Source organism: Sebastes fasciatus, chromosome 12, assembly GCF_043250625.1.
Source record: "Sebastes fasciatus isolate fSebFas1 chromosome 12, fSebFas1.pri, whole genome shotgun sequence".
NCBI lineage: Eukaryota > Metazoa > Chordata > Actinopteri > Perciformes > Sebastidae > Sebastes > Sebastes fasciatus.
This window is the reverse complement of record NC_133806.1, coordinates 13742171-13767657: the sequence shown is the minus strand read 5'-3', so window position 1 is coordinate 13767657 and position 25487 is coordinate 13742171. Positions and strand designations below refer to the sequence as shown.

Genomic DNA, 25487 nt, shown 5'->3' with positions numbered 1-25487 from the left:
AAAATAAATGTCCACATGCATCCTCATGAACCCAGATCATCAGGCTTTATGAATAAATTTGAAAGTCATGTGTTTCATGTTGCTTTCCATTCTTGTGTCTTCATTATGGATTCAAGACTGATCTACACACACACACACACACACACACACACACACACACACACCTCCCCACGGTACTTCACTTTATTCATTCTGCGTAGATTAATTCCGGGACGACACTTTTTATGATCCCCAATTTATGTCAGCAGTCAGGCAGGCCTCCCCTCTCTGCTGCGCTTCCTCTTATCTCCTCCGCCTCATGTCTCTGTCTCCCTCTACATGTGCGCTCAATGAAACAATGGTACTTTCTAGTAACGAGCAATGAGTTTGTCAGCTTTTAAAAGGAGAGGGAGACAAATGGGGGGAGGGAACGAGAGGATGTGAAGATAATGGGTTTCTGTGGTGATTAACATTCCAGAGTGGCGCGTCAAAGAAAGTGTGGCTGTCCTATTGTGTCTCTGCTGACAGCCAAATGAACGGAGGTCTCGGAACCGGTTTGGTCTGTGGCACAGAGGGTAATAAACATACCCTGTCTAATCTGCATCTCAGATGCCAGGGATGTTTCTGTGAGTCTCCACATCTAGCCCTGTTTGAACTGAGAGCGACACATTCACTCCTTTTCTTCTTGTGAGAATGGACCCACGTTTACACAGAGCAGTCGGCGTGACGCCGAGTGAGCCCTCATCCTCTCGGTCAGTGAGTCAGCCGGCCAGCTGACTAACCGGTCATTCAGTCTTGTCAGCTGAGATCACCAGGTTCCTGCCACACTGCTGTGACACACCTGTCACCTGGAGCAAGAGCTGCGTAGGTGTGTGTGTGTTTGTCCAAAGCAGGAAATGGTGTTAGGCGAGCCACTGTTCTATTATACTGAGCATGACATCATTCCTGCTGAGTGAACGCTGTTGACATAGGATTTACTGAAGTGGTGTTAAGTGTTGCTCACTCAGGTGGAGCGTGCACCTGTTGTTTCCCTTATTAACTCAATAGGCAGTGAAAAGGCAAGTAGCTCATAAATGTTTATGGACGATAGATACATATAGCTTCTGCTATTTCTTGAAAATAGAAAACACCCAGTTATTACAGCGACACCTGCTTCAGTAAAACTCCATGTGTCATTGAAGACAACTAGAGCTCCCTAGGTTCCAGGGCTGTGTATTGGCTCAAATCTGGCGATACGATATGTATCATGATACAGGGGTTACGATTCAGTATATTGCAATTAGGGCTGTCAATCGATTTAAATATTTAATTGCGATCGATAACGATTGTCCATAGTTAATTGTGATTAATTGCAAATTAATCACGCATTTTTATCTGTTCAAAATGTACCTTAAAGGGAGATTTGTCAAGTGTTTAATACTCTTATCAACATGGAAGTGGGCAAATATGCTGCTTTATGCAAATGTATGTATATATTTATTATTGGAAATCAATTAACAACTCAAAACAAAGACAAATACTGTGCAGAAACCCTCTAGGTACGGCATTTAGCATAAAAAATATGTTCAAATCATAACATGGGAAACTCAGCCGATCCCAGCTGACATTTGGCGAAGGCGGCGTACACCCTGGACAGGTCGCCAGACTAACACAGGGCTGACACAGACAACCATTCACACTCACATTCACACCTATGGGCAAATTAGAGTCAACAATTAACCTGCATGTCTTTGGACTGTGGGAGGAAACCGGAGAACCCATAGAAAACCCACTCTAACACGGGGAGAACATGTAAACTCCACACAGAAGGACCTCAGATGGGTTTAAACCTGCAAACTCTTAATACTATAGATATCAATTATTTATTATTCAAATATATCTCTTGTGTTAATGGATCTGACAAAAATGTTATGGAATCTCAATATCGTAGCACAGGTGACCCCTGTGGAAATCAAACTCTTAAACTTGACATTAGTTTGTGCCATTTAGAGCCATAAGAAGATACAATTCTGCCCCGGGCTTTATCATCAATATTCCCTTCACTTTCCATGCTGGATATAGGCCACAAATGCCTATCTAATCAGGTAGTCTGTCTGGAGGTTGCTCATGGATTCACTGCTAAGATCAGTTGATTCTCCCCCAGTCCCCGACTTTGATCCTAATGTCTCATCCGCCCTCAGATCAAAACATACATCCGACTGTTCCCCGCTGTTCCGCCGGGCCGTGCATGCACCTCGCACACATACAGGTGTGCTTTGAAAGCTGAGCAGAGCAGACAGGTTTTTTTGAGCAAACTTAAGCCACGGATTAAGGATAAATTTACTGCCCATCTAGGTGTGTGTAATAGTATCTATTTTTGACTCTGCCTTCAGAGAGAAAACGCCTGGTTTTCCCTCGGAAAGGCATCAAACCCCCTTGCATCATCGCCGGCTTTCACTCTCTCAGGTGCTTTTGTAATCCACACACTCTCATAGACACTTTGAGCGCACGCTGTGTATTCTCTCTCTATTTATGAGTATTTCCGCGTGTGTTGTTTGCACATGAGCTGTGTGAGCACATGCATGTAACTGAGTTGTGTGTGTGCGTGCTTCCTCTCTTCTGGCATGCCTAACTGGCTCTGACACATCTGTGGCTTTTCCAGGCGAATCAGGGCCGGTGCCAAACTGCCAAGAAATCAATGCAACAGACTCTGCTCTCCTCCTTTCCCCTCATATTCCTCCCTCTTCCTCAGTCTGCCCTCTCTCCTCTCCTCTCCTCTCCTCTCCTCTTCTCTCTCTCTCTCTCTCTCTCTCTGTCTCTGTCTCTTCTCGCTCCTTTTTTTCTCCCTCTGTCTTGCTCAGAGCCCTTATTAAAAATGGAGTGAGTGTGTGCTGCATATTTAAAATGGTCATGGATGGATTTAAACGGCTGATGGTATTTAGTGTCTCCTCAGGGAGCTGCTATGAGCCCTTAAGCTGACTCCTCTGACTGGAGCCTGACTGACTGGTGAGCACACACTAAACCTCTAATAATGACTTGTGTACACACAGCGAGCCCGGCACATGCACACACACAAATAGGCAGGCATGCACACGTACACACACTTCTCATTATAGCAGCACACTCTGCTTAGTTGTGACAGGGACACTGGTCACGTCCGTTATGCGTGGATTGGATGCATTGCGATGGGCAATAGTTGGTGTGTGTATACACACTCGTCGGTCAATAACTCATTAGTTTGCCTGCTTTGATGTAGCGGTGTGTAAATGTTTTTAACTGTATTTGAAGATACTCTTATGGGTTCACAGACGTGTCTAAGTGCATGTGTAAAGAAGTGTGTGCGTGCGTGTGTGTGTGTGTGTGTGTGTGTGTGTGCAGTCAGGGTAGAAGTCACACTGAGCCCCTTCAGGTCGAGCAGCAAGTGTTTCTGTCATGTTGTCTTTCATGCTGGCTTGGATTTGGGCTCCAATCTGCTCCTAAGTGTCCTTCACTGAAACACTATTGATTACCCCACACGCTCTCAAACCCCCAACATAAATACCGCTGCTGGAAAACACACACAAACACACAAACACACAAACACACAAACACACTCCCTGATAAACAGACGCCCCCGCGCAGACGGGAGGCGCATCTAAACAGGCGGAAACGGGAGGTGGGGGATGATTGAGGAGTTTGGTAATATCTGATTATTCACATGAATAGCACATAAAAGCACATTTCCAATAAACTTAACCTGCGCCTGCAACCGTTTCTGGTTCGGAACAATGAAATCAGTGGCCTCGCCCTCGGTGCATTCAATACGCGGTGGAGGATGAGAATGTAGATTTGTTCATTATTGATGGCGAGAGTAACGGCGGCTACTTGGTGTAATGTTGTTTGATGTATGTAAGCCGGTTCGATATCTTTCATCCGTGACATGCGAGGCTTGAAGCGTGTCCTTTAATGTGAATATTTGCATCTGCGCGCATGCATTAGAGAGCGTGTGGATGTTGATGTCTTGTGTGCCCTTGTGCTTTTCTGCTCGTGCAACGCCTTGTATGCATGCTCACATATGTGTTGGTGTTTGCACTTTAAAGGGGAATATCACCTTAATTAATTAATTAAATAGTTGTGTACATGGGATACTCTCTCTCTCTCTCAAAGCCAGAAACCAGAGAAGTATGTCTCAAACTTGTGATGTCATAGGGTTTAAAGTCTGGAGCTGACAGGCAATGAATGGGAGACTGATTTTGTTGACTCCTTGAATGTTTTTCCTTTTTATACCCAGATGAGCTTTATTCTATTGTAGTGCTCTCAGTTGTGAAACAGAAAATGTTCCCATTTACTCAGAACATTCCCCTGAGTGCTCTCAGTGTCATCTAGATAATCTCTCCCTATTCATTGTCTATGGAGCAGCTTCAGACTTTATACCCTACCACGTCACAAGTTTGAATTTAGAAGTAGTTTTGGGATTTGGGAGAGAGTTGTTCACGTTTACTAATATTTTTGGACAGTCTTAGACCATAGGAATAACATGTATGAATTTTGAAAATGTGAGTATTTCCCCTTTTAAAGACACTGGCCAGTTACAGTTACAGTGATGTCTTGTTGACAGCTCTGTGCAACAGACTAGATGATGAACTTCGGTACACATTTATGGATTCCAACAACAGTTTTCTTCCCACAGATTTATATCCAGAGGCACAGATCGATTTGAAGTGTTGTGAATGTGTGTGTGTGTGTGTGTACGTACATTTTGTTCCAAAACACAGGTTGCATCCTTTTACCCGAAACATAAATCACCAGCACTCCACGCCAAGCAGCCAATCAACTGCATTTAAACACTGATGAAACCATTCTTTACTCCCATACAGATAAATTGAACTCTCCTCTCCACCATCCCATCTCTTCTGTACTCTATTGTTCCTGTCCCCCACTCCGCTCCCAGTAGCAATGCATAACTGAATGGCAATGGAGGCAACGTCTTTCTTAATGAGGGTTTGAATGCGAGTGCGGCGAGAGCGTGGTTCTTGGGTGTCTCGACAGCCTGCATTGTTGTGGTTTCTCTCCGGGGGCACGGGATGAAGAGGAAAGTGACTGAATGTGGAGAACGTGCACGGCCATTATGGCTCTGTGTGTCATTAATCAGTAGCTGATGAGAGGCAGTTTGAGGGAGAGATGGGGCCTATTACTGCTACGGCACTCTCAGGACTCCTGCGCGAGGCTGCCTGCTTTGCGGTCAACAATAGTACAGCAGGTACAAACACAGTAAACAACGCTTGAAAGGAAATCATTATCCCAACAAAAAAAAAAATCCAAATTCTGCACGAGGATCATTAGTTTTTATGTTATCAAGCTGAAAGAGTGGTACAACTTTTTTTGTGCCACACATACTTTTTTTCCTCTTCGATTTCTTTCCCCTCCTACACAACGTCTACTTCGCCACCCTCCAGCTTGAATCTTCTATTCTCTCAGTTCCTTCCTATATGTTCTACACTCTCTCCCCTCCTTCTCCGCCTCTGTCTCTTCCTCTGTGCGTTGTTTCCTTTCTGGCAGTCTGTGTGAGGAACTTGGTAGGAGGGCGACATGAAGAGCACTCTCATTTGAGTCGGCGAGAGTTGAGAGGAACTGACTCTCCACGCTTTTAGAGAAAGAGGGAGGAAAGGAGCTGTATAGCCAAGTCCTAGACGTTATCTCCCCCGCCCCACACACACTCATTATATCTAACATTTCTGCACAGCAGCCTGCTGAATGGATTGCAGTACACAGAGGCTATTACAGTGTAGCATCCTGGCTGTAGGGGAGAAATCTAAGAGGATAGTGGAGGTTGAGGTTGTATGTGTGGCTGAGTGGTGAGGTAATGAGGTGAGAGTCCCTTCTAGCCAGAAGGTTAGCAGTGGTTAGGAGGGCAGGTAAACATACCAGCTGCTCCTGACTGCCTGGCCTCAAGGCCGCAGTGACACTGGTAGAGGAGGAGAGCGTGGGGCGGAGGGGAGGAGGGGGGTGAGGAGAGCAGAAAAAGCAGGGCGAGAAGATGGATGGGAGGCCTAAAGGCATTGTGAGGTAAAATATAGCTGGATATTCTCAGATTGCAACATGTACTGTGAATTACAGTATTTCCCCTGGGTGGGCAGGTCAGCCGGTGGTTACCTCAGTTTACATTATAATCTGTAATTTGATTTGAGAGATTCCCATAATAACCTGATTACTTTCAGGTTTACGCACAAACACATTTTCTTGCGTGTTACACTTATTGAGAATGTAGGACATCTGCTGCTATTCGAAAAGCCCTTTGAAATTCTCACTTTCTTACAGGAGCAGTTTGACATTTTGGGAAATATGCTTATTCGCTTTCTTGCAGAGACTCAGAAGAGGAGATCAAACAGATTTCAAGCACGCTAAGTATGGAGCTATAGAGCCGAGATGTGAATAGCTTATCTTATCATAAGCAGAGGGGGAAAACAGCGAGCCGTGCTCTCTCCAACCTTGAAAAATCCATCTGAAGCTCAATAATTAACATGTTATATCTTGTTTGTTTAATCCGTACTAAAATACGAATGTAAAAATTGCGGTTTTACGGGGGGTTACCTGGCCGGGCACGGTGACTTCCCAGAGTCACCAGATGCTGCACAGGGAGGACAATAGATAGTTACAGCAAGTAACGTACTATAAAATCACTAATTATTGTTTTTACATTTCTTTTTTTGTACAGATTAAACAAATGGAAGTCTAAATGTTAATTAGTGAGCTTTAGTTTTTTACTTTCAGACAGAGCCAGGGTAGCTGTTTCCCATCCTGCTCTAGCTCCATACTTGTCAATCTTTTCATCTTACTCTCAGGAAGAAAGAGAATAAGTGTATTTTGGAAAATGTGGAACTCCTTACATTTTTTAGGGCTGTGTAAAAAATCAATTTCATGATTTATTAACTTTTAGTGGAATGGTATGATGATTATGTGGTATTGTTTTACAAAATTCTGTTTCATGACTCAGAGTTAATTATTATTGCAAATTAACAAAATATGTTTTTCTTTTGTTTTTTACAAGCATGAAGTTTTTTTCTGGTGTAATACATAACAGTATAACACTTCATTTAATTGATTTTGCATCAACTTTGCATATCATAGGCTACTTTATTAATATTGGCAACACATTATTGTGTTAATGCTTTCAACAATGTCCTCCAGCCCTGACTGAGGAACTATTAAACTATTAAAATGTTGACCTTGGTTTACATTTAGCTAGCAGATTGTACCATTTAAATGTATCCCTAGAGGTAATCTTATGTATCAGAGCATTAGATTAAAAAAATAGAATAACAAAATTGTGTTAATATCATTACAATTATTCTGAGTTATTATAATTTACACTTAAAGGAACAGTGTGTGTGAGATTGCAGATTACAATGTCTCCCGTGTGCCAAGCATGAAGGATTGCAACGGTGGCCGGGGCGAAAACGCGAATGTCCCTCTCTAGAGCCAGTTGTTGTAAAATAAGTGCTTAGAGTGTGTGTGTACGTGGGAAGTGAGTGGTGAAGCAAGAGAGAGAGAGCGGCTGCAACAGGAGCATGTAATGTTATCGCTTCCAGCCCAAGCAGGAAAAGCTAACATTGTTTGGTTCGTCCGTTCTGGGCTACTGTGGAAACACGGCGGTGCCACATGGCGGACTCCGTTAAGAAGGGACTATGTAGATATAAATTGCTCATTCTAAGGTAACGAAAACACAACAATTCTTATTTTCAGGTGATTATACACTAAAGAAAACATACTTATTAATATTATATTCCATTTCTGCCACTAGATCCCCCTAATTGTTACACACTGGTCCTTTTAATATCATTAAAATTATTCTGAGTTATTACAGAGTGTATACTCAAGGACAGTCCGAAAAGAAACAGCAGTATGTTAAATATACAGCATGTAGCATTTTAATATCACCACTTTCATTTTTGAGACTGTGGTGTAATGTATCATAATTAGCTTAATGTGTTTGATATTTAAAAGTGCTAAAATGGGTTTAGACATTTAATGTGTTCTCATGGATGTGATGACAATCTGACCTGTGCTTTTTGAGCACTTGTTGCTTTCCTGTTAAGCACCTGCTGGCTGTTTCCAGCTCTACCTGTTACCTCCTACCACTCTGTGTGAGTGAGAGAGAGAGAGAAAGAGAGAAACTGGAGTGCTGCTTGTAGTACAACAGATCATTCATGTCCTGAGTGGACAGCTACATTTGGCTAATGCAACCCCGCTTTCTCCGCTGGCTGCCGCCGACCACCTCCGTGCCAGTGTAAAGTGGACTGTAAATATTGACATGCGGACAGCAAGAGGCGAACGGCGACCTTGTCAGAAAGAGGAAGAAAGAGAGGGAGATGGAGGGGAGGGGATGATGGAGGCAAGGAGAGGGGGAAGAGATGGAGAGAGAGAGAGAGAGAGAGAGAGGGAGAGTGAGTTCCTGCCTTCTCCCAAGGCAACTGAGTGTGCTTTGATGCACTGTGGCAGGGAACACACTGTCTCCCCAGAGAGGGAGAGCAGCGACACACACACACACACACACACACACACACACACACACACACACACCACACAGAGTTTTCACATTACCACCACACAGCTTTTTAAAATGTCAAAAACCAAACACACACGCATGCACACACACACACTAGCAGTATGTACAAGACGCAGTGTCAGTGACATGAATTTAATCCTCAGACAGTTGAAATGCACGAGGTTGAGCTCTGGAATCACAGTAGATTAGAAATGACCAGCATCACTGATCTGCCCAAACCGAAAACCCTGGCAACAGCATCTCCCTAACACACACAACACACACACAAAATTCAGTCAGCGTTTCCTTCAGTCATCAGTAGAGTGAGCCCGTCCTCTCGGAGCCGCTCAGCTGGTCATGTTGTCCGAACGAGCGCAATCAATTTGACGTGATTTGTTTTGTGCTGAAATGAATTGTAATGGCATCATGAGAGCGTAGCTGAATAGTAAATGACAGTGATGGCGACGGTGATTGTGGTAGTGGGAGTAGCAGGTCTTCAACTGCCATAAAATTAATGTCAGAGGTAGCTGCGGCACTCAACTCTGCAGCACTTGCATTGATTGTGAATAATTCAAGTGCGTGCGTGTGTTCAGGCCTGCAGCTCATGTATCTACCCTGGCACATGCTTTTTTTTTACATTTTTTCCTCTTTTTCTTCCCCCCTCTGCGTCTTTTTCTCACTCCATTCTGTGCCGTTATCTGTGTGGTTAATTATTGGGTTACTGTGTTACCAGAAACGTTGGGCAGGTATACGCACAGCTCAACCTGAGCGGGTGAGTCAATAGATGGATAGGGTGTGTGTTTTTACCAAGTTAACCTTAGAATCTAAAGGCTAGGATTCCTCTTTTCTCTTAGTGAGCAATGAGATTACATGTACTGTTCTTTATCTTAATCTCTTTCGGAGTCCATCAATTCATTCGGTCCTAATCTCATCTCCAGGCACTCTGCTGTGACCGCGGCAGCCTTGTGTTTTTCTATCCCGGGAGGTATACTGGAGCTTCAGCTGAGTTCAAAAGGCTTGAATTTCAGCTGAAACCGGTTTGTCTCGTCTCATGTTTAAACTTTGCATTAAGGGCAAATCTTTGGTGAAACTTGGCAGTTTCTACTGACAACTTAAAAACAACAAAGAAAGACTCGCTCGATATTAAAAAGGGAATACCAAATCAAAAAACATGTTTGCTCCTTCAAAGACATTAATGTGGAGTGATCAAACGCTGTGGGTTTATATAATTAAATAGACATTTCTCACTTTACTAAAAAGGCAAACTAGAGAGTGACTTAAAAGATGTGTGGGTGGAAAAGAGGGGAAGATGACTCGCAGCAAAACTCACAAGCGGGACAATCATGGCCAATAGGGCTACGACCCGCTCAGCCAACAGGTCGCCTCAGGCTTTGGATATTTTGGTCCCTCAAAAGTCAAGCTAACCCATTAGGAATGAATTTGATCATCGGCTACAGGAGGATTGTTTTTCTCGTGACCATTGGTCTGCTAATCTCTTAAGCCAAGACCAACCACATATACTGTATATCTAAACCTTTTCTGCAATGAATCTCTGGAAGAGATGAACATTTCTGATTTTACAGCTGGTTTGTTGGCATTCAGTGTAGTAAAAACTTGTGTAGGTGTGTGTTTGTGTGTGTGTGTGTGCATGTGTGTGTGCACAGATTTGCGGAAGAGGTCAGTGAGGGTAATAAAAACAGGCTTATCTCTACTCGTTAGGCACAGGAGATAAGAGATGCAGAGGGAGACGCTGCAGATTTGTGCTGTCGTATTACCGGGCCAAACAAGCGAATCCCAAATTACACTGGTGATGGAGCGGGATGACAGGAAAGAGGGATGATGGGGAGTGAAGGAGGGTATGGATGGATGGAAGGAGGAGGCAGGGATAAATGTAGAAAAAGCCCGACCTGTGCGGGGATGCTGAGGATAGGCCAGCATGTTAACCTTAATCCCTTCAGGGAGCGGCACAAACACACAGGAAGAAAGAACATGGGATTGAGTGGAAAAGAGAGGGATGTGAGATCTTTGTCTTCACGCTCTTTCCTTCATCCCCCTCAGTGTGTGATGTTGCAGGCTGCAGCCGGGAAATCCCTCTGTACTTATCTGAAAGCCAGCGTCTTAATCACAGCCTCCATCTCGCTTCCTGCTCCCTCGCCCTCTTTTGATACCTCTCTTCTCACCTCCTCTCTCCTCAATGTCACTCACTCGAACTCCACTGTGTAGACCCCGCCATCTCGACTTGACTCATCTCTCGCTGAGTACTCTCTCTCTCTCTCCCCATTTCAGCTTTTGCCGTCAGTGACTCGTATGTGCTTTTTCAAGGAGTGCTGATCTGTCTCCTGATTCCCCCCTCACCTCCCTTGTATAAGAATTTTGAGACAGAAATGAAGAGAATAAATGTAAAACTGAAAAACTCTCGCCACCGGCTGCGGAGCTGCGGCCGGTATTCAGCCACGCATCTCAAAGCTCCAGAGATTCTGGTGGTATTTTCAACTTGCTGGAGTGTTTCTGCGGTAATTTCAGACAGTTTCAGCCAACCATTCAGGCTCATCTCCTCTTCCTTCACTCCCACTCCGCCCTCCCCCTCCTCTGTGCCCCGTGGGAGAGTGGTGGTCTATGGTTGACTGGCTTGGCCGGGCAGGCAAGGGTGAGCAATGGAGGGCTCACATATAGGAAGGGATGGATGTGTATCTGACTGGATGGCCACTGCATTGATCGGCTCACAGAAATGGAGCTGACCTTTTAACTAAGTTTGAACTGTGGACCAGCTCCTCGTTCACAGTGAAGAAAAAAACACCACATGGTTAGATTGGAGCTAGAGAACAGCTCTCTGCAATAGATTTATTTTTGTGTGTGCTTGTTTTTGTGTCTATTGTTAATGCAGATATGTCTTTGCGTATGCATGTGGTGTTTGTCTGGAAAGGAAAGGCAGCGGGGGCAAAGGTCACGCTGCAGACCCGTGTGTTTGTGTAAATATGTCAGACAGAGTGATGAGGATACAGCAGAGGATGCCAGCTGTTTCTTAACACAATGTCGTGCGTGCATGTATATGAGTGTGTATTTTGTGTCTGCACAGGTCTACGGCCTCAATGTACTCTATGTGCATCCGGTTGTATGTCCTTGGCAAAGAGCTGCAGGGATTTAAACATGCCCAGCAGACGTACAACACACACGCACACTCTCTCTCTCTGTCTGGGATGTTTCATAAGCACAAGACATGGCTGGTGTTTCAGGGCCGACACAGAGCCGCTCTCGAGTCAAGTCATTCACACACAAGCACCGCACGTCAATCCTTAAAATTGGCCTCTTTTCCTGCAGCTCTCTCTTCTCTATCAGAGGTTATTGGAGAAGAAGGACTATAGCTTTCTACCTGAAACCTGCTGAGTGAAAATTACTTTGGTTGGATAATGACGCCTGTGAGATAAGACGAGGGGTGGGAGGGAAGGGAGGCCTCCTATAGAGTTTAAAAAAAATTCTGGAGGAGGGGGCGGTGTGACGATAAACAGGCACGGCACTGGAATGAGGAAGCAGTAACACAAAAACACTGGAAAGACCAGGCATACCAGGTATATCAGATTTAGAATGAATGTGCCCTGTAGGTGTTCAGGGCTTTGGGTTTAAAGCGACACAGTGCCACCATGTGGCAGACGGTTTACACTACATGTGTTTTGAGTATATGTGTTCAGATGTGATGTGTTTAATTCAGTTGCAACAGTTGGAAATCTAATAGAGCCTGAATGCCTGCTAGTGTTCACATCCTCTGTCTCTGTTGCTTATTGAGTTTTTGTGAAGACACGCTGCTCTTTTATTCCTCAGTGTTTTTCTGTGCAAATCATCCCCCCATGCCCATTAAATTACTTAATGGAAAACACTCTATCCAATCATCGTGACTTTGAAAATGCCACAGTGAAATGTTCTCCTTCATGACAATCCTTGTAAAAAAAATCGAATTATTTAGTATTGTTAATTTTAAAGTTCATATTCTTTCGTCTTTTATGACCCGAAGTCTGTGTTTTATGGGCGAGCTGAAACAAAAGTGTGTTTTACAAGCTCACAGTTAGACACTTTTAAGATTCAGACTGTAGCATGAATAATTAGTTTTCATTTCCTGCAGCCAAGCCTGAATTTGCTCTCCGGCATTATAGCTGCTTGTCATCATCTATTTATTACAGAAGTGTCAGAAACCATCAATAACATTTTTGTTATTAATCTAGTGTTTCAGATAATATTCTAATTTGGTATTTTGGAGATCACTGTTGAATATTAGAACTGACTGAGTTTAACAGAATATCTAGTCTCATATCACAGTACTGATATCTCAATCACCTAACCTTATATAAACCATTTTTAACCATATATACCATTTTGTTGTAGAACAAACTTCATCAAAATGCATTTTAATGCATTTTTATTCTATTTTTTTGTTAAATCTACTAAATGTATCATTTGCAATGTAGTTAAATAGTCACAAAAATACAGCCTACTGTACATTATATGTGATTTACAACCAAAACCTTCGGTTGAACTGATTTCCGTTCATTGATCAGTTCATACAGAGTAAGTCTTACTAACAAATAGAGCTGCAAGTTAATTGATTAGTTGTCTACAATCAAATTAACCGCCAACTATTTTGATAATCGATTAATTAATTGGTAATTGTTTAAGAAAAAAAAGTCAAAATTCTTTGATTCCAGCTTCTTAAATGTGAATATTTTCTGGTTTCTTTACTCCTCTAAGACATTAAACAGAATATCTTTCAGTTGTGGACAAAACAAAACATTTGAGGACGTCATCTTGGGCTTTAGGAAACACTGATCGACATTTTTCCCCATTTTCTGACATTTTATAGACCAAGCAACTAGTTGATTAATCTAGAAAATAATCTATATTTTCATTGACAATGAACATAATCATTAATTGCAGACCGAGATCAGTTTTGACTAGGGCGGTCAAAGTTAACGCGATAACGCAAATTTGTTTTAACGCCACTAATTTCTTTAACGTATTAACGCAACTTGCTATTTTTAGGTTGTAGCAGTCTCAAAGCTTTTAAAGCTAGAGGAGATGATGGCATCATATGAAACTAGAAAACTAGGAATCCATTGGTACCAATCATGTCATACTAGCTTGTCACGAAGGAGGCTAAATAACACTCTAAACTGGCATGGCGATTTTCAAAGGGGTCCTTTGACCTCTGACCTTAAGATATGTGAATGAAAATGGGTTCTATGGGTACCCACGAGTCTCCCCTTTACAGACCCACATTATGATAATCACATGCAGTTTGGTGCAAATCATAGTCAAGTCAGCACACTGACACACTGACTGAATACTGACAAAGCTACAGTGGTTCTTAAAATCCTGGGACGGTACTTAAAGCAAAAGTATAATTAATGTTTGATTCTTTGATTTGAAACGTATACATGAAACACATATTTCCACTCCATGTATGAGTGCCGTGGCAGTTTGTGTCCCTCCAGAAGCAGAAAACTACTTTAGATGCAATGAGGGCACCTCATGTTGGGTTTTGCGCTGGGGGAAAAAAACAATGGAAAACTTATTTGTACCCCACAGAATAAATCCAAACAATGTAATTAACTCAGTTCACCCCATCAAAAGAAGATTTCCTGTTTGCTATATCCAGGGAACTCTTTCGTTTCATCGTTAAAGAGTCGGAAAGCTTTGTGATTATTGTTGCGACTCTGCAGATTAGGGTGCACATTGTGCTTTTGATATTGAAGGTCCACATCCACTTTGATTTATTTTTAAATGTCATGTCTTTCATTTTGTCATTCACATGTGACCTCTAAATATGGGCTTTATGAATTACTTAGCACAATAAAAGAGGAAAACCAAATAGCTAAAGATGATGTGCTGGGTCGTAATGAGTAGTAAAGAAAGAGATCATCATTGGGACATTTCTGTATGTGTGAAAGAATGAAAATGATTTTATTCAAAGTAGTCTATTGTTAGAGGAGAATTGTAATTAGACTAAAAACATTCAATCATGACCCTTCCAATTACTAAAACCAGGGTTTGTTCTCATCAAATGAGCTTCAGATCCTCTCTGCCCTTTAACGCCCCCTCATTAGCATAATCCCCTGGGATTTCAGGGGGGGTATAATGAGCCGGGCTGCACCTCCAGTAAACACGCAGTGTGTGTGCGTGCGTGCGCTGTGTGTGTCGGTTCATGTTCAGTGTGGTCACGGTTCATTAGTAGAACCTCTGCATGATTCCTCTGGTTCGTCTTAATCACCCATGTGACTCAACGCTCTAATCAAGACCCTTTCTGTACTCCAGCTCAGTGTTACATGTCGACACACACTTATACTGTATACTCATCCTCGTTGCGCAGTCTCTTTTTTGGTAAGGCCACCCTTAGTCATGGGTCTGACGGTGTGGAGTAACTCCACTTAGCTGACATGCAGTCTTCTCATTAATGTTTGTTTCATTCTCTTTTAAAACATCAACTTTTTATCCATCACCCTTTTGAACACCATCCTTTTACCATCATTCTTTTACTTCTATCTACAGTATCTATCTAATTACATGTATTTTACTTTATTTTATCTTGTTCTTTTTTAATCTTGCCTTAATTTGATCTGCACCCTGACTGACAGCCAGACACCCCCACCCATCTCAAGCGCACACACACTGTACACAGTCACATGATATTGACCTTTGCCCTGTTATGTTGTCTTTTTTAAAGTTTTCTTTATTTTTTTATTTTTTTTTATCTATCTATTTATTTTTCATTTATTTTTTTATTTTATGTTTTTTTATTTTTCATTTTGTTTTATCCATATTTCATTTTATTTTATTTTGTTATAAGAAACAACTGGGCTCCTCCTCCATCTCCTCTATCCTCCCTCCAATGAATGCCTATGGATAGAAAAGGGCAAAAGCCCTGAGCTATCGACCAGGCTCGTTTACGTTTTATTAATGCTTGTTAAATCAATGGTTCCCAACCTGGGGGGCAAGGCCCTTAGAAGGGGTCACAAGATAAATCTAAGGGGTCGTAGGATGATTAACAAAGTAGGAAAGATGATGAAACATAGTTCGGCTTCACGATTATTAACTTTCTCTGACTTTTGTTGAATAATGGTGTTGAGGTTTATTCTATAACCTTGGGAACACATACAGTATATCATGGTAAAAATTCTCAACTCAAGATCCACTTTTTTTTTGGCATTCCCAAACCTTTCGGCCTCATCCCATGGGCTTCATCTTGTTAGAGTGGTGCAGGAATGAGTCCTAAAACCTGGTAATGAGTTAGCATTTTAGCACTTCCGGTTCCCTTGTCTCAAAGTCAATGGGTTTTTTGAATGGTTTTTAGTTAGATGCCTGAAATAAGGTCTGTGGTTAACAAAAGCTCAAGAGATTTTAACGTTTTGTTCTACAACATACAATACGTTCCACTCGTGAATTTTGAATCGTTTACCTTGAAAAAGGCAGTTGCTAGCAAGTGGCTTAATGAGACTACTAAACGTCATCACGGCGACACGTCCACCTTTACAGCCCCGTCGTGTGTACTCGCGTTCATGCGACCGTGGTATGGTTCGTTTATAGCCTAACGTCAGCTTTTTACTTCTGGCGAATGCATTCACGCCTGTGGAGATTATGTTATGGAACAAACCCTTTAAGTGTCATATCAGTGTGTTTGCCACAAAGCTTATTTTCTGTAATAATCCAAAACCCAATGGAAAAATCCCATTGGCTTTTTCTCGAGGGAACCAGGGGGATGCTAACTTCCTGGTTGGCCTACAAAAACACGTCATCCCCGCTGCACTCAATTCAAGAAGATTGATAACATTCTCATATCTGTTTATCGGTTCTGAGCCGTTGCCGGGCAACTAGCGAAGACTTCAGGAAGCTAATGATCTCAGCCAGTCCGGCTCGTAAACCCCCCTCGGCTTTTGTACGAATTAAACAAACAAGATATAACATGTTAAACACAGAGCTTTTGGACAGACCAGGCTGGCTGTTTCCCTCTGTTTCTAGTCTTTGTGCCAAGCTAAGCTAACAGGCTGCTGGCTGTAGCTTCATATTTAACAGACTGACAGACATGAGTGGTATCGATCTTCTCATTTAACTCTACACCAGCAAGCAAATAAGCGTCATTTCCCAAAATGTCAAACTATTACTTTAATTTTGCTTGTTCTTGTTCCTCTGGTGCCACGTAGGCACTCCACATTTGGACAAACACATTTGTCCAAATGTAACATTTGTGCTGTCAGTAAAGGGAAGTAAATATTGGAATGGCTTACCACGTGCAATAAGGGAGTGCCCTACATATTACACTTTTAAGACCACCTTTCTTAAACAATGGCTTAAGGCAAAACGGATCACTTTTAAGGTGACATGCTCACTTGTAATGTTTCTGTTTGTGTTACCTGTCTAGGGACTACGGATGTAATTTAACATCCTTGCTAACTCTGGCATCCCTTACCAAAAAGAAGTTTATTCAAGTGTGCAATTAGTACACTTCTTTTAAACTTAAAATAAGAGTATGCTTTCAGTTTATTTTTAATGTACTTATCTGAGATATACGTACTGAGAAAAGTCTAAGTATACTTGGCTTATACTTACTTTTTGATAGAGTAGCCTATTTGAGTGTGTGTCAAGTCAAATAGCAAAAGGAGCAAGTCTCTTTATGTAATGCATAAATCACTGGCTATGTACTATAAGTTAAAGAAAACTTACAAGTATACTTGCAGTAAAAACTATTAAACTAGTATTTTACTGAGAGTATACTTTAAAGTGTACTTTCATAAACTAAAAAGTGGGCTACAAGTATATAATAGTAAACTGTTATAACAGTATCAGCTATAAGTTCACTTGTAGTATAGTTCACTTCATAGTATAGTTGCAGTACAAAATACAACTTAGTTGTGTTCTCAAAGTTTACTATTCTTACACTTAAAATACACTTAAAAGTATACTATTAGAAACTAAAAAGTGGTCCAATTTAGTCCCAAGAAGTATTGAAGTAGTACACTTACAAGTATACTACTAGTTGATATTAGTATACTTACTACATAAAGTATACTTGGGAAATATACTTGAACTTTACTTCAGTTTACCTGATAAAATATACTTGAAATATACTGCTTCTTCACAAGGGGTGTTTACATCTTGTATTTTTATACTGATGTTCATTAACATGCTCTATCCCTATCAAATAAATAAATAAATACATTTTCTCTTTTCTCTTCTTGTCATTTTTCCAGGTACTCGTCTTCCAGTGAAGGGTGCTACTACAGGCAGCATCATAGGAGCCATCATTGGAGTCATAATACTCTTGGCCATCATTGGAACAGCCATAGCGATGTACCGCAAACACCGAAACAACAAACTCAGCGGAGAGTGAGTATCTGTTTGACTGCGTATGGATGACTAGTTCACTTCAGTTTACGTCACTATTGTTGTTTTTTCATGTCTGACTGTTTGTTCTTTGTGTTATTTGAAAATTGGTCCATTAGTTGAGATGCCACGCAGCATGTCTCATATTTTTGTGACTCAGCAGACTGCGTGTTTGTGTTTCAGTGGTCCCCCCAAGTACAAGCCCCCTCCCCCCAAGAAGACCAACAGCACCGCCAGCAGAGTGAGTCACCATCGACAGAGGCCTGTCAGGCCTATCATTAACCACACAATTGTGGCAGGTGGTCTACACATAGCAAAGTTAACACGTGATTATATCTCCTGATCGTCTGATGTATGTCCTCAGCAACCGGACACAGCTATTGTCCCCGTGGCCGAGACCAGACCTCTGCAGGACCAGTACTACTCTACCCAGAGTGCTGAGCCAGTCACGGTAAGGGAACATGTTGGTTAAAAATGTAAGGGTGACACCCTGATTACTGCAACTCAAATGTAGCCAACATTATTATCTCCGCCAGGAGAGTATGTATTCAGTCATGTGTGTGCATCTCTTTGTCTGTCTGTCTGTCCACGGCTAATCTCGCATACTGCCTGACCCATCAGGTTAACATGTTTTGTGTTGATTACAATGGAACGCGTGTTCATGTCGGTAAGAGGAGAGCTGGTTAGCTGTTAGCAGCTGGTGGGAAGCAGAGTCCTGTGATGTGTTTACAGCTAACAGGGCTAACAGCTAACTGACAGCTTCTGTTCAGAGGAAGCGTTAAACAGTCAACATGAAGCGTTACACAGTGAACTGCAGTTTAGCTGTACGTAGCCGAATTAAAATGAGAGCATATCTGTTGCGTGAAACCTGTGTGTGATTTTCCTTGTTGCACAATGTGGAAATATTGTAAAATAATTGTAATTTTATTTTAAGCTTTTAAAAGGGAAGATTGGGGTTGAGGTTTGAAAGGGTTCATGAAAAATCAACATTCAATTTGTGAATTCATGGATAAATTGAGATGTGTGCCTTTTTTGTATTTTACCATTTCAAAGTCCCATGCCCTAGAATAAAAATAAGAGAACCGTGGATGAGCTGCAATCTCCTTGTTTCACGGAAGAGTATCTCAGATCAGCCTGATCTTCAGGCTGAATGGCCATTTAGCGAATCAGAGGTCTGGAAACAGGCTAATCTCAGACTCCACTAACTGGAGTCTGATAAAACGTTGGGTAATGGTGCGTGTGTCTTGTGTTAGAAATACACTGATTAGCGAGGAGGACACAATAACAGTGGTCCACTTATTGGGTTTCAAGGAGAGGAAAACATGTACATTCTCAAAATTGTTTGTGGTGCTGGGAGTAGATCCCCTCCAATATGTACTTTTTAAAAAAATGACTTGCTCCTGCACACACTTTTCTCTGCTTTATTCGTCAACGTTTCGGTCAACAAGGACCTTCATCAGGACATTAAGAAGATAAAATGGTGGTGTGTGTTCCTTTAAACACCAGCAAATCAATGTGATTGGATGATTGGAAGTGTCTGCCATCCCTAATGGTTGAGGAAGTGACATCATCACATATCCATTGCACCATGAAAAAAACAGGAAGAGAAGAGAAGAAAAATACATGTCAAACAAAGAACATCAAATATACATCACTATTGAAGAAAAATATTAATAATCTTACCATAAATTATCACATGGCACATGATCATAAGTATATAAAGTTACACATTAAAAACACTGCTTGGTCTATTTACTAACAGCAACTCAAACAACAAGATCAAATTGCCAAGCCAATCACTTATTAGGTTTCACCAGAATGTGAGGAAGCGATGCAGTTCACTACTAGATTTGTGCTTTTATTTTTCAAAATTTAATTTATCAAGCCAGCGAGGGACATTCAAAAATTTGTTTGGTATCAATACTTAAATAGTCAAATCATCAGAAGTATATACATATTCACCTTAAACAGCTGTATCATGTTCTAGCCTTTCAGAAACTGATGAAAGAAACACTGAATGCAAAAACACACCAGTGAACCAGCTGCTTTTGAAACAGAATCTAGTGGGATGAGACTTCAATTTTCTGTTATTAAAACAAGTAGACCCACAGTATTCATCACTGATTGACTCAGATTTCATCATACATGAAGGATGACATGTTTACTGTTTCCTTGTTGCTGGCAGGACCTGGATGCCTACCATGGCGATGAGGAGTATGCTGAAGATGGGAGGGAGCATTATCACTCTGCTGCCCCCTCCGGCTGGGATGATCCAGGGAACAACGAGGTCCCTCCTCCTTACATGCGCACAGACAGCGACCCCCAGGACTACCAACAGGGCCCCAATGTCAACCGCGGGGAAAGCTTTGTGTCGTCCGCCATGTTTGTGTGAGGAGATGCGGAGGAGGTGTGTGTTTGTGTGTAAATATGTGTGCATGTGTGAGTGGATGACTGCTGGGTGAGTGAGCATCTCTGCAGGCTTACATGACAAAGAGATAACTTGAATGCTTTGTGAATGCAGAGTGTGAGGAATGTGAATTTTATGCTTGGCTATGAATTTTCAGTCGGAGTTCTGTTTTGCCATTTTTTTTAAAGAGTATTTATCAGGTTACCAGTTTTACGAATTAATCGGGTTTGGTTGCGTGTTGCTCCTTTTTGACAGAAATTGACCTTTTTTAAACCCTGATCAGCTTGAGCCAGAAAGATATGAAATGTTGCTACTGTACCATATGCACAACTGTATCATACAGCAAGGGATATAATGAAACTGTAAACTGTAGATAAATCAAAGACGATGTTGTTTTAAATACTATATGCTGTGTATAAATGTTACATCATAGCAAGGACATGAACACATTTTAAGTATGCTGTTGCATTGCAATAGCATGTTTCAACACTGAACTGCCTTGCATTATTGATTGTGGAGCGATATCAAACATTATGGTTACTCACATGGCTTGGTTAGCAGAAGCACAATGCGTGGGTATTACATGTTGCCTCTGAGTAGTCGTATCTGTCTGCTGTTGTTGGTTTACAAACCCAGCTGGCATGAAGTCGGTGTAAAACAGGCGCCCTGCAGAGAAGCTATTAGCTGCAGTTAATCGGGCAGTGGCGAAACGAAACTCACAGACCGTGATGACATCAGGGTGTAAACTGCAGTGAGGGGGGTTAACTGCACCGGCAATACTATATTTATGTTAATGTTTGATTTGAATAGTTTTTTTTAATGTTTTTGCATCTGGCCTTCTTTGTGAAAATTCAGTTCACCGCAGGTGTTAAGAGCTAGTGACTGATGAATCGTGATCAGCCTTCTTGTTGTAACATTTTGTTTTTCTTACTTGCATCCATCCTTTCTTAAAGCCATAGTAAACACTACTCAGTTGATCTAACAATGAGCAGCAACTGTGCTGTATATTTTGGGGATATCTGTTACTTGAAAATTGTTGTGCCTTTTTGTTATTTTTCACTTTGTCTAACAGCATGCTCAGATGGATTAGGGTAAATCTGGATTACGTCCATGAAATCTGTTGCGATTCATCTCTCTAGTGGGGGATTAAATAGTTGTTTATGGGGTTCAAACAGGGGTTGACACGGAGACTGCTAGTATACTGATGTATCCGTCCATTATAAGGGTCAAGGGTTAAACAAGTAATACTTAGTCTGAATTTTTACTACTCCATCATGAACCCAAAGGTGTCTCTATGTGTGTTGGTGCCGTGCCAACCAGATTATTTTATCAAATAGTTAAGAATCGTGATTTATGTTCTCTTTTACTGAATGGTGTTGATTTTGCTCTTCATTTATATTTTCAAAGTCATCTCGACAGTTGTTGATTCAATAAACATTTAAATTAAAAATGATCCTGGTTAAATCAATCAACTATTCATTTCTTGAATTCTTTGCAGCTGCAGATATGTTTCATCTCGGTTGTAATTCCACCACTTCACCATGAGGTAGCAGTATGGACTGAAAGTATAGGAGGGTTTAGCACAGCAAAGAGTCACATATCCATGACTAGCACATGCTAACATCTGATACAGAATATTCTGGGAAATAGGAGTGCTTTAGTAATGAGTGAGTATTGTCGCTACACTACATTTGTCTGTAAATCGTAAGGGAGAGCATAAGCACAAGACTGCATTGTCAGACTGCAGCTGCAGTACCTCCTGATGTCCATGTGAGGGCTCTAGAAATGAAAGCATTGCTTTAGCACACCTGATACCGAGGCAGGCACTTGTTCTCTGCTTCCTCCCCTCATGTCTGACTCATCTATTTCTATCTTAAGCTGCATTTCCTCCAATCCCGTACGCACAGTCCATGAAAAAGCCTACTGGCACGAGAACAGGACCATTTTTAGATCAGCGTGATTCATTTCAAGCACTGAGGCTGCACCAAAAGGAGACAAAATGTGCAGTCTTGTAGATTTGGAATATAAGGCTTACATACATCACCTTCCTGTGCCACTGACTCACATGTTTAAACCCCTCGTGTCCTTCAGCTTATCCATATTAATTGAGTGCAGCGGGGTCCTGAATGAGCCGGTCCTGGTGCGGCAGACTCGCCTCTCATACTGCAGAATGAAGGTGAGGCCTGACTAGCAGCCCACCATGACTCTGCAGTCTGCTCTCTGCCTGTATTCTGGTCACACAGGTAGATGTGGATTCTTGGAAGAACTGGGGTTTACTGCTGACGTAATTTATTTAGCAAAAGAAGGCCATTCGAGACTTAACACCAAGGTCAGCTCACTGCAGAAGCACTGAAAACTGCTCTAACCAATAACTTTCACTCTGTGTTCCACTTACAGTTACAGATGGCTTCTGTGAACATGATTATTTATTAATGTTATTTCTTATTTCAGTTGAGCTTCGGTACCCTATGCTGACTTTGCAATGTACATTAAGGTGCACACTATATAAACATCTGGATCAATAGATATGATGTGGCGATGGAGCAGGAGTTGTAAATCTCTCTAATGGCTCTGTGTGTATTGATCGAAGGAGTGTTGCATTGGTATGGTGGGAATGCACACACTCAGCGCTCAGACGTAAAGATTGACGACGACGAGACATTGAGATTCAATAAGTTGGTTCAAAGTATGTTTGAGGATCAAATAGAGTTGAATTTAACAGAATAGAACAAAATTCTTGAAGGGGAACTGTTTCTCACGCTTCGCCATGTTACTTTTCCTTAAACTAGCAGTGATCTGTGCCGTTCCGGCATTATGGGATTAACAGACTTTGTGAATCGGCAGCCAGGTAATGAGTGAGGGAGAAGGCAGAGAATAAACCTCTCATGCCTTCAACGTTGCTAAGCTGGTTAAAAATAGAGGCAGAAGAGAGGGATTGAGAGAATCGGCGTGGACAGAAAAGAGGGGGGGAGGTGGAGGAAACGGCTGATTTGACTCCCAGCGAGGTAGGTGAGGAGGGATTTACCAGGTGACCTTGACTGTCAGTGGAACAAATGTGTAACGCATGTTGAAGAAGCATGCATCATGCATCCACGTAGATCCAGAGTGCTCCTTGAGCCACCAGCGACCTGATGGACGAACCCTGCCCACGCTCTCATCATGTGTATGACAATGATGAGCATGTTTGGCTGCATGCTGTTGGCTTGGTTGGTAAGTAGTAGTACATTTATAAATACAGGCCTGTTTTAGCCTGACAAGGCTGAGGACACCTTGAATGACCTTGAATGTCTATTTTTAAGAGCTGGAAAGAAATACAACTTAAAGTTAGAATTAAGCAGCAATTTGACAAAGTTGAATCGTATTCTCTCCAAAGAAAATGGAGATATTTTGTTTATTAATAATAGTTAGTTAATTAATGAATAATTAAATGAAATGAACACATGACTGGACCCCCATGGAGACCGAATGTGTGTCTGTAGTTTTTCAGTTGCTGATATTAAGAAAACAAAGTTGTTTTATAAGTTATGTGTCCATGATTGTTGACTTGTTTTCTTGTCTACAACTTCATCCTCACCTGTTCTCAGCTTAATTTCTCTCCATCCCTCTCTTCCATTTTTACATCCCTTCTGCCATCATCTCTCATCGGGGCTAATTCTGTAAACACCAGGCCAGAAGGACGAACTTTGTGAGAGGAGAGCAAGAGGCCGAGGGAGGCACCAACGCTGGCACCATGGTGAGTGACACGGTCGAGACGCCCGCGCAATAGGAAAGGCATGCGAGTCTGGAGAGGAATGGAACGAGAGAGGAACTGATAGAGTGGGTGGAGTTGATAAGGGGCACACAGGCTGTGAAGGAGGAAGAGAGAGAGAGAGAGAGAGAGAGAGAGAGAGAGAGAGAGAGAGAGAGAGAGAGGCTTTGGGGATTAAAGAGGAGATGAAGGTGGAGGGCAGACAAGGCCAACGGACAGCTGGGTGAGGCCTGGCTCAGCTCAGATTGGTTCACATTTGAATGTTACTCGTTTCTCAATGTTCTCACTTTGAAAACTTATACATTGGGTCATTGACGTTGATTAGTTACATGCTACATTATAAAAAAATAAATGTATGAAACCATAACAGCCTTCTCAAAGTGAAAACTTGACACAATTGTAATGATGTTGCAGTAATTGTCGAGTATGTTCTGTGCAACTGTATGCAACAGCAACACTTGATATTCAAAATGAACAAACAACCAGAACAAACAGCGTCATCCAGCAGACAGATAATGGTCCTACAGTAGTATTCAATATTACAGCACGTTGCTCTCTGCATGCCTAAGGCAGGACCAGCACTGACATATATATAGTGAATGCAGCTGTTATTGATATTTCTCTACGTAGTGAAGTAACTTTATAGACTGTACGATTATGATACCGTAAGAATTTTAACCCAAATGTATATGTTTTTGTCTAGGAAAAGGGGATGACTGTGACTCATAGTAGAATTAGATGAATTAGTAACGATGTCAAATACATTTTATAAGATATAATCATCAAAGTGTCTGTAATATTGAGCAAAGAAGATCAGGCAACTTATTGAAAATGTAATCTAAATACAGAAAAATAAAATATTCTGTAACAATTCAATGCGGTCTCGCGGGAAGACGTATAAATAGCACGACATTAAACAGACATTCCACATGTCATGAGGACGCATTCTAGCCTTTTCAGATGTCATTTGTACACCACACAACAAAACTAACGTCCAGTTAGGTTCAGGCAACAAAACCACTTACTTAGGTTTAGGAAAACATCATGGTTGGGCTTAAAATAAGTAAACTAAGTTAAATATGTACGGAACGACATAAGTACGGAAAACACGTCACAAACCACTAAAAAACGTGTGATAAACATCACTAACGTAACTTACAAAACAAAACACCTGGTCTCCTGGTTAAAAGTCGTGTTTGTTGGACCAATCCACCTCTCCACCCGCCCACCATGGGCTGTCTTTCTCGCTTTTTATTCTACGTCCCTAACTCTGAGCGTAGCATATTTAAGTGGATGCGTTTACATTGGACTCAATACAGACTACATGGCGTACAAATGACACGCCCAAAGCAAGAAAGGCGTTCGTATTGCACGCTAAATGTGTTGCGTTTGCCTTCACTCAGTAATGAAGTACTGTCAAAATTTGCAAACATTAGCCACCGTAAGCTACTGCTCATACCAGACCATGTTAGGCTGCAGCAAAATAA

The 25487-nt window shown here is 41.7% G+C and overlaps 1 protein-coding gene across 1 annotated transcript in view; it reads left to right on the top strand.

Moving 5' to 3' along the window:
- The window catches only part of LOC141778780 (nectin-2), an 82385-nt gene extending 60665 nt beyond the window's left edge, over window positions 1-21720 (top strand). Inside the window, exons 7-10 of the mRNA XM_074653229.1 lie at window positions 17713-17848; window positions 18029-18086; window positions 18210-18296; window positions 20031-21720. Coding sequence (XP_074509330.1) covers window positions 17713-17848; window positions 18029-18086; window positions 18210-18296; window positions 20031-20237 — 488 coding nt within the window. The 3' untranslated portion in view covers window positions 20238-21720. The remainder of the gene's footprint in view (window positions 1-17712; window positions 17849-18028; window positions 18087-18209; window positions 18297-20030) is intronic.
- The last annotated feature ends 3767 nt before the right edge of the window (window positions 21721-25487 follow it).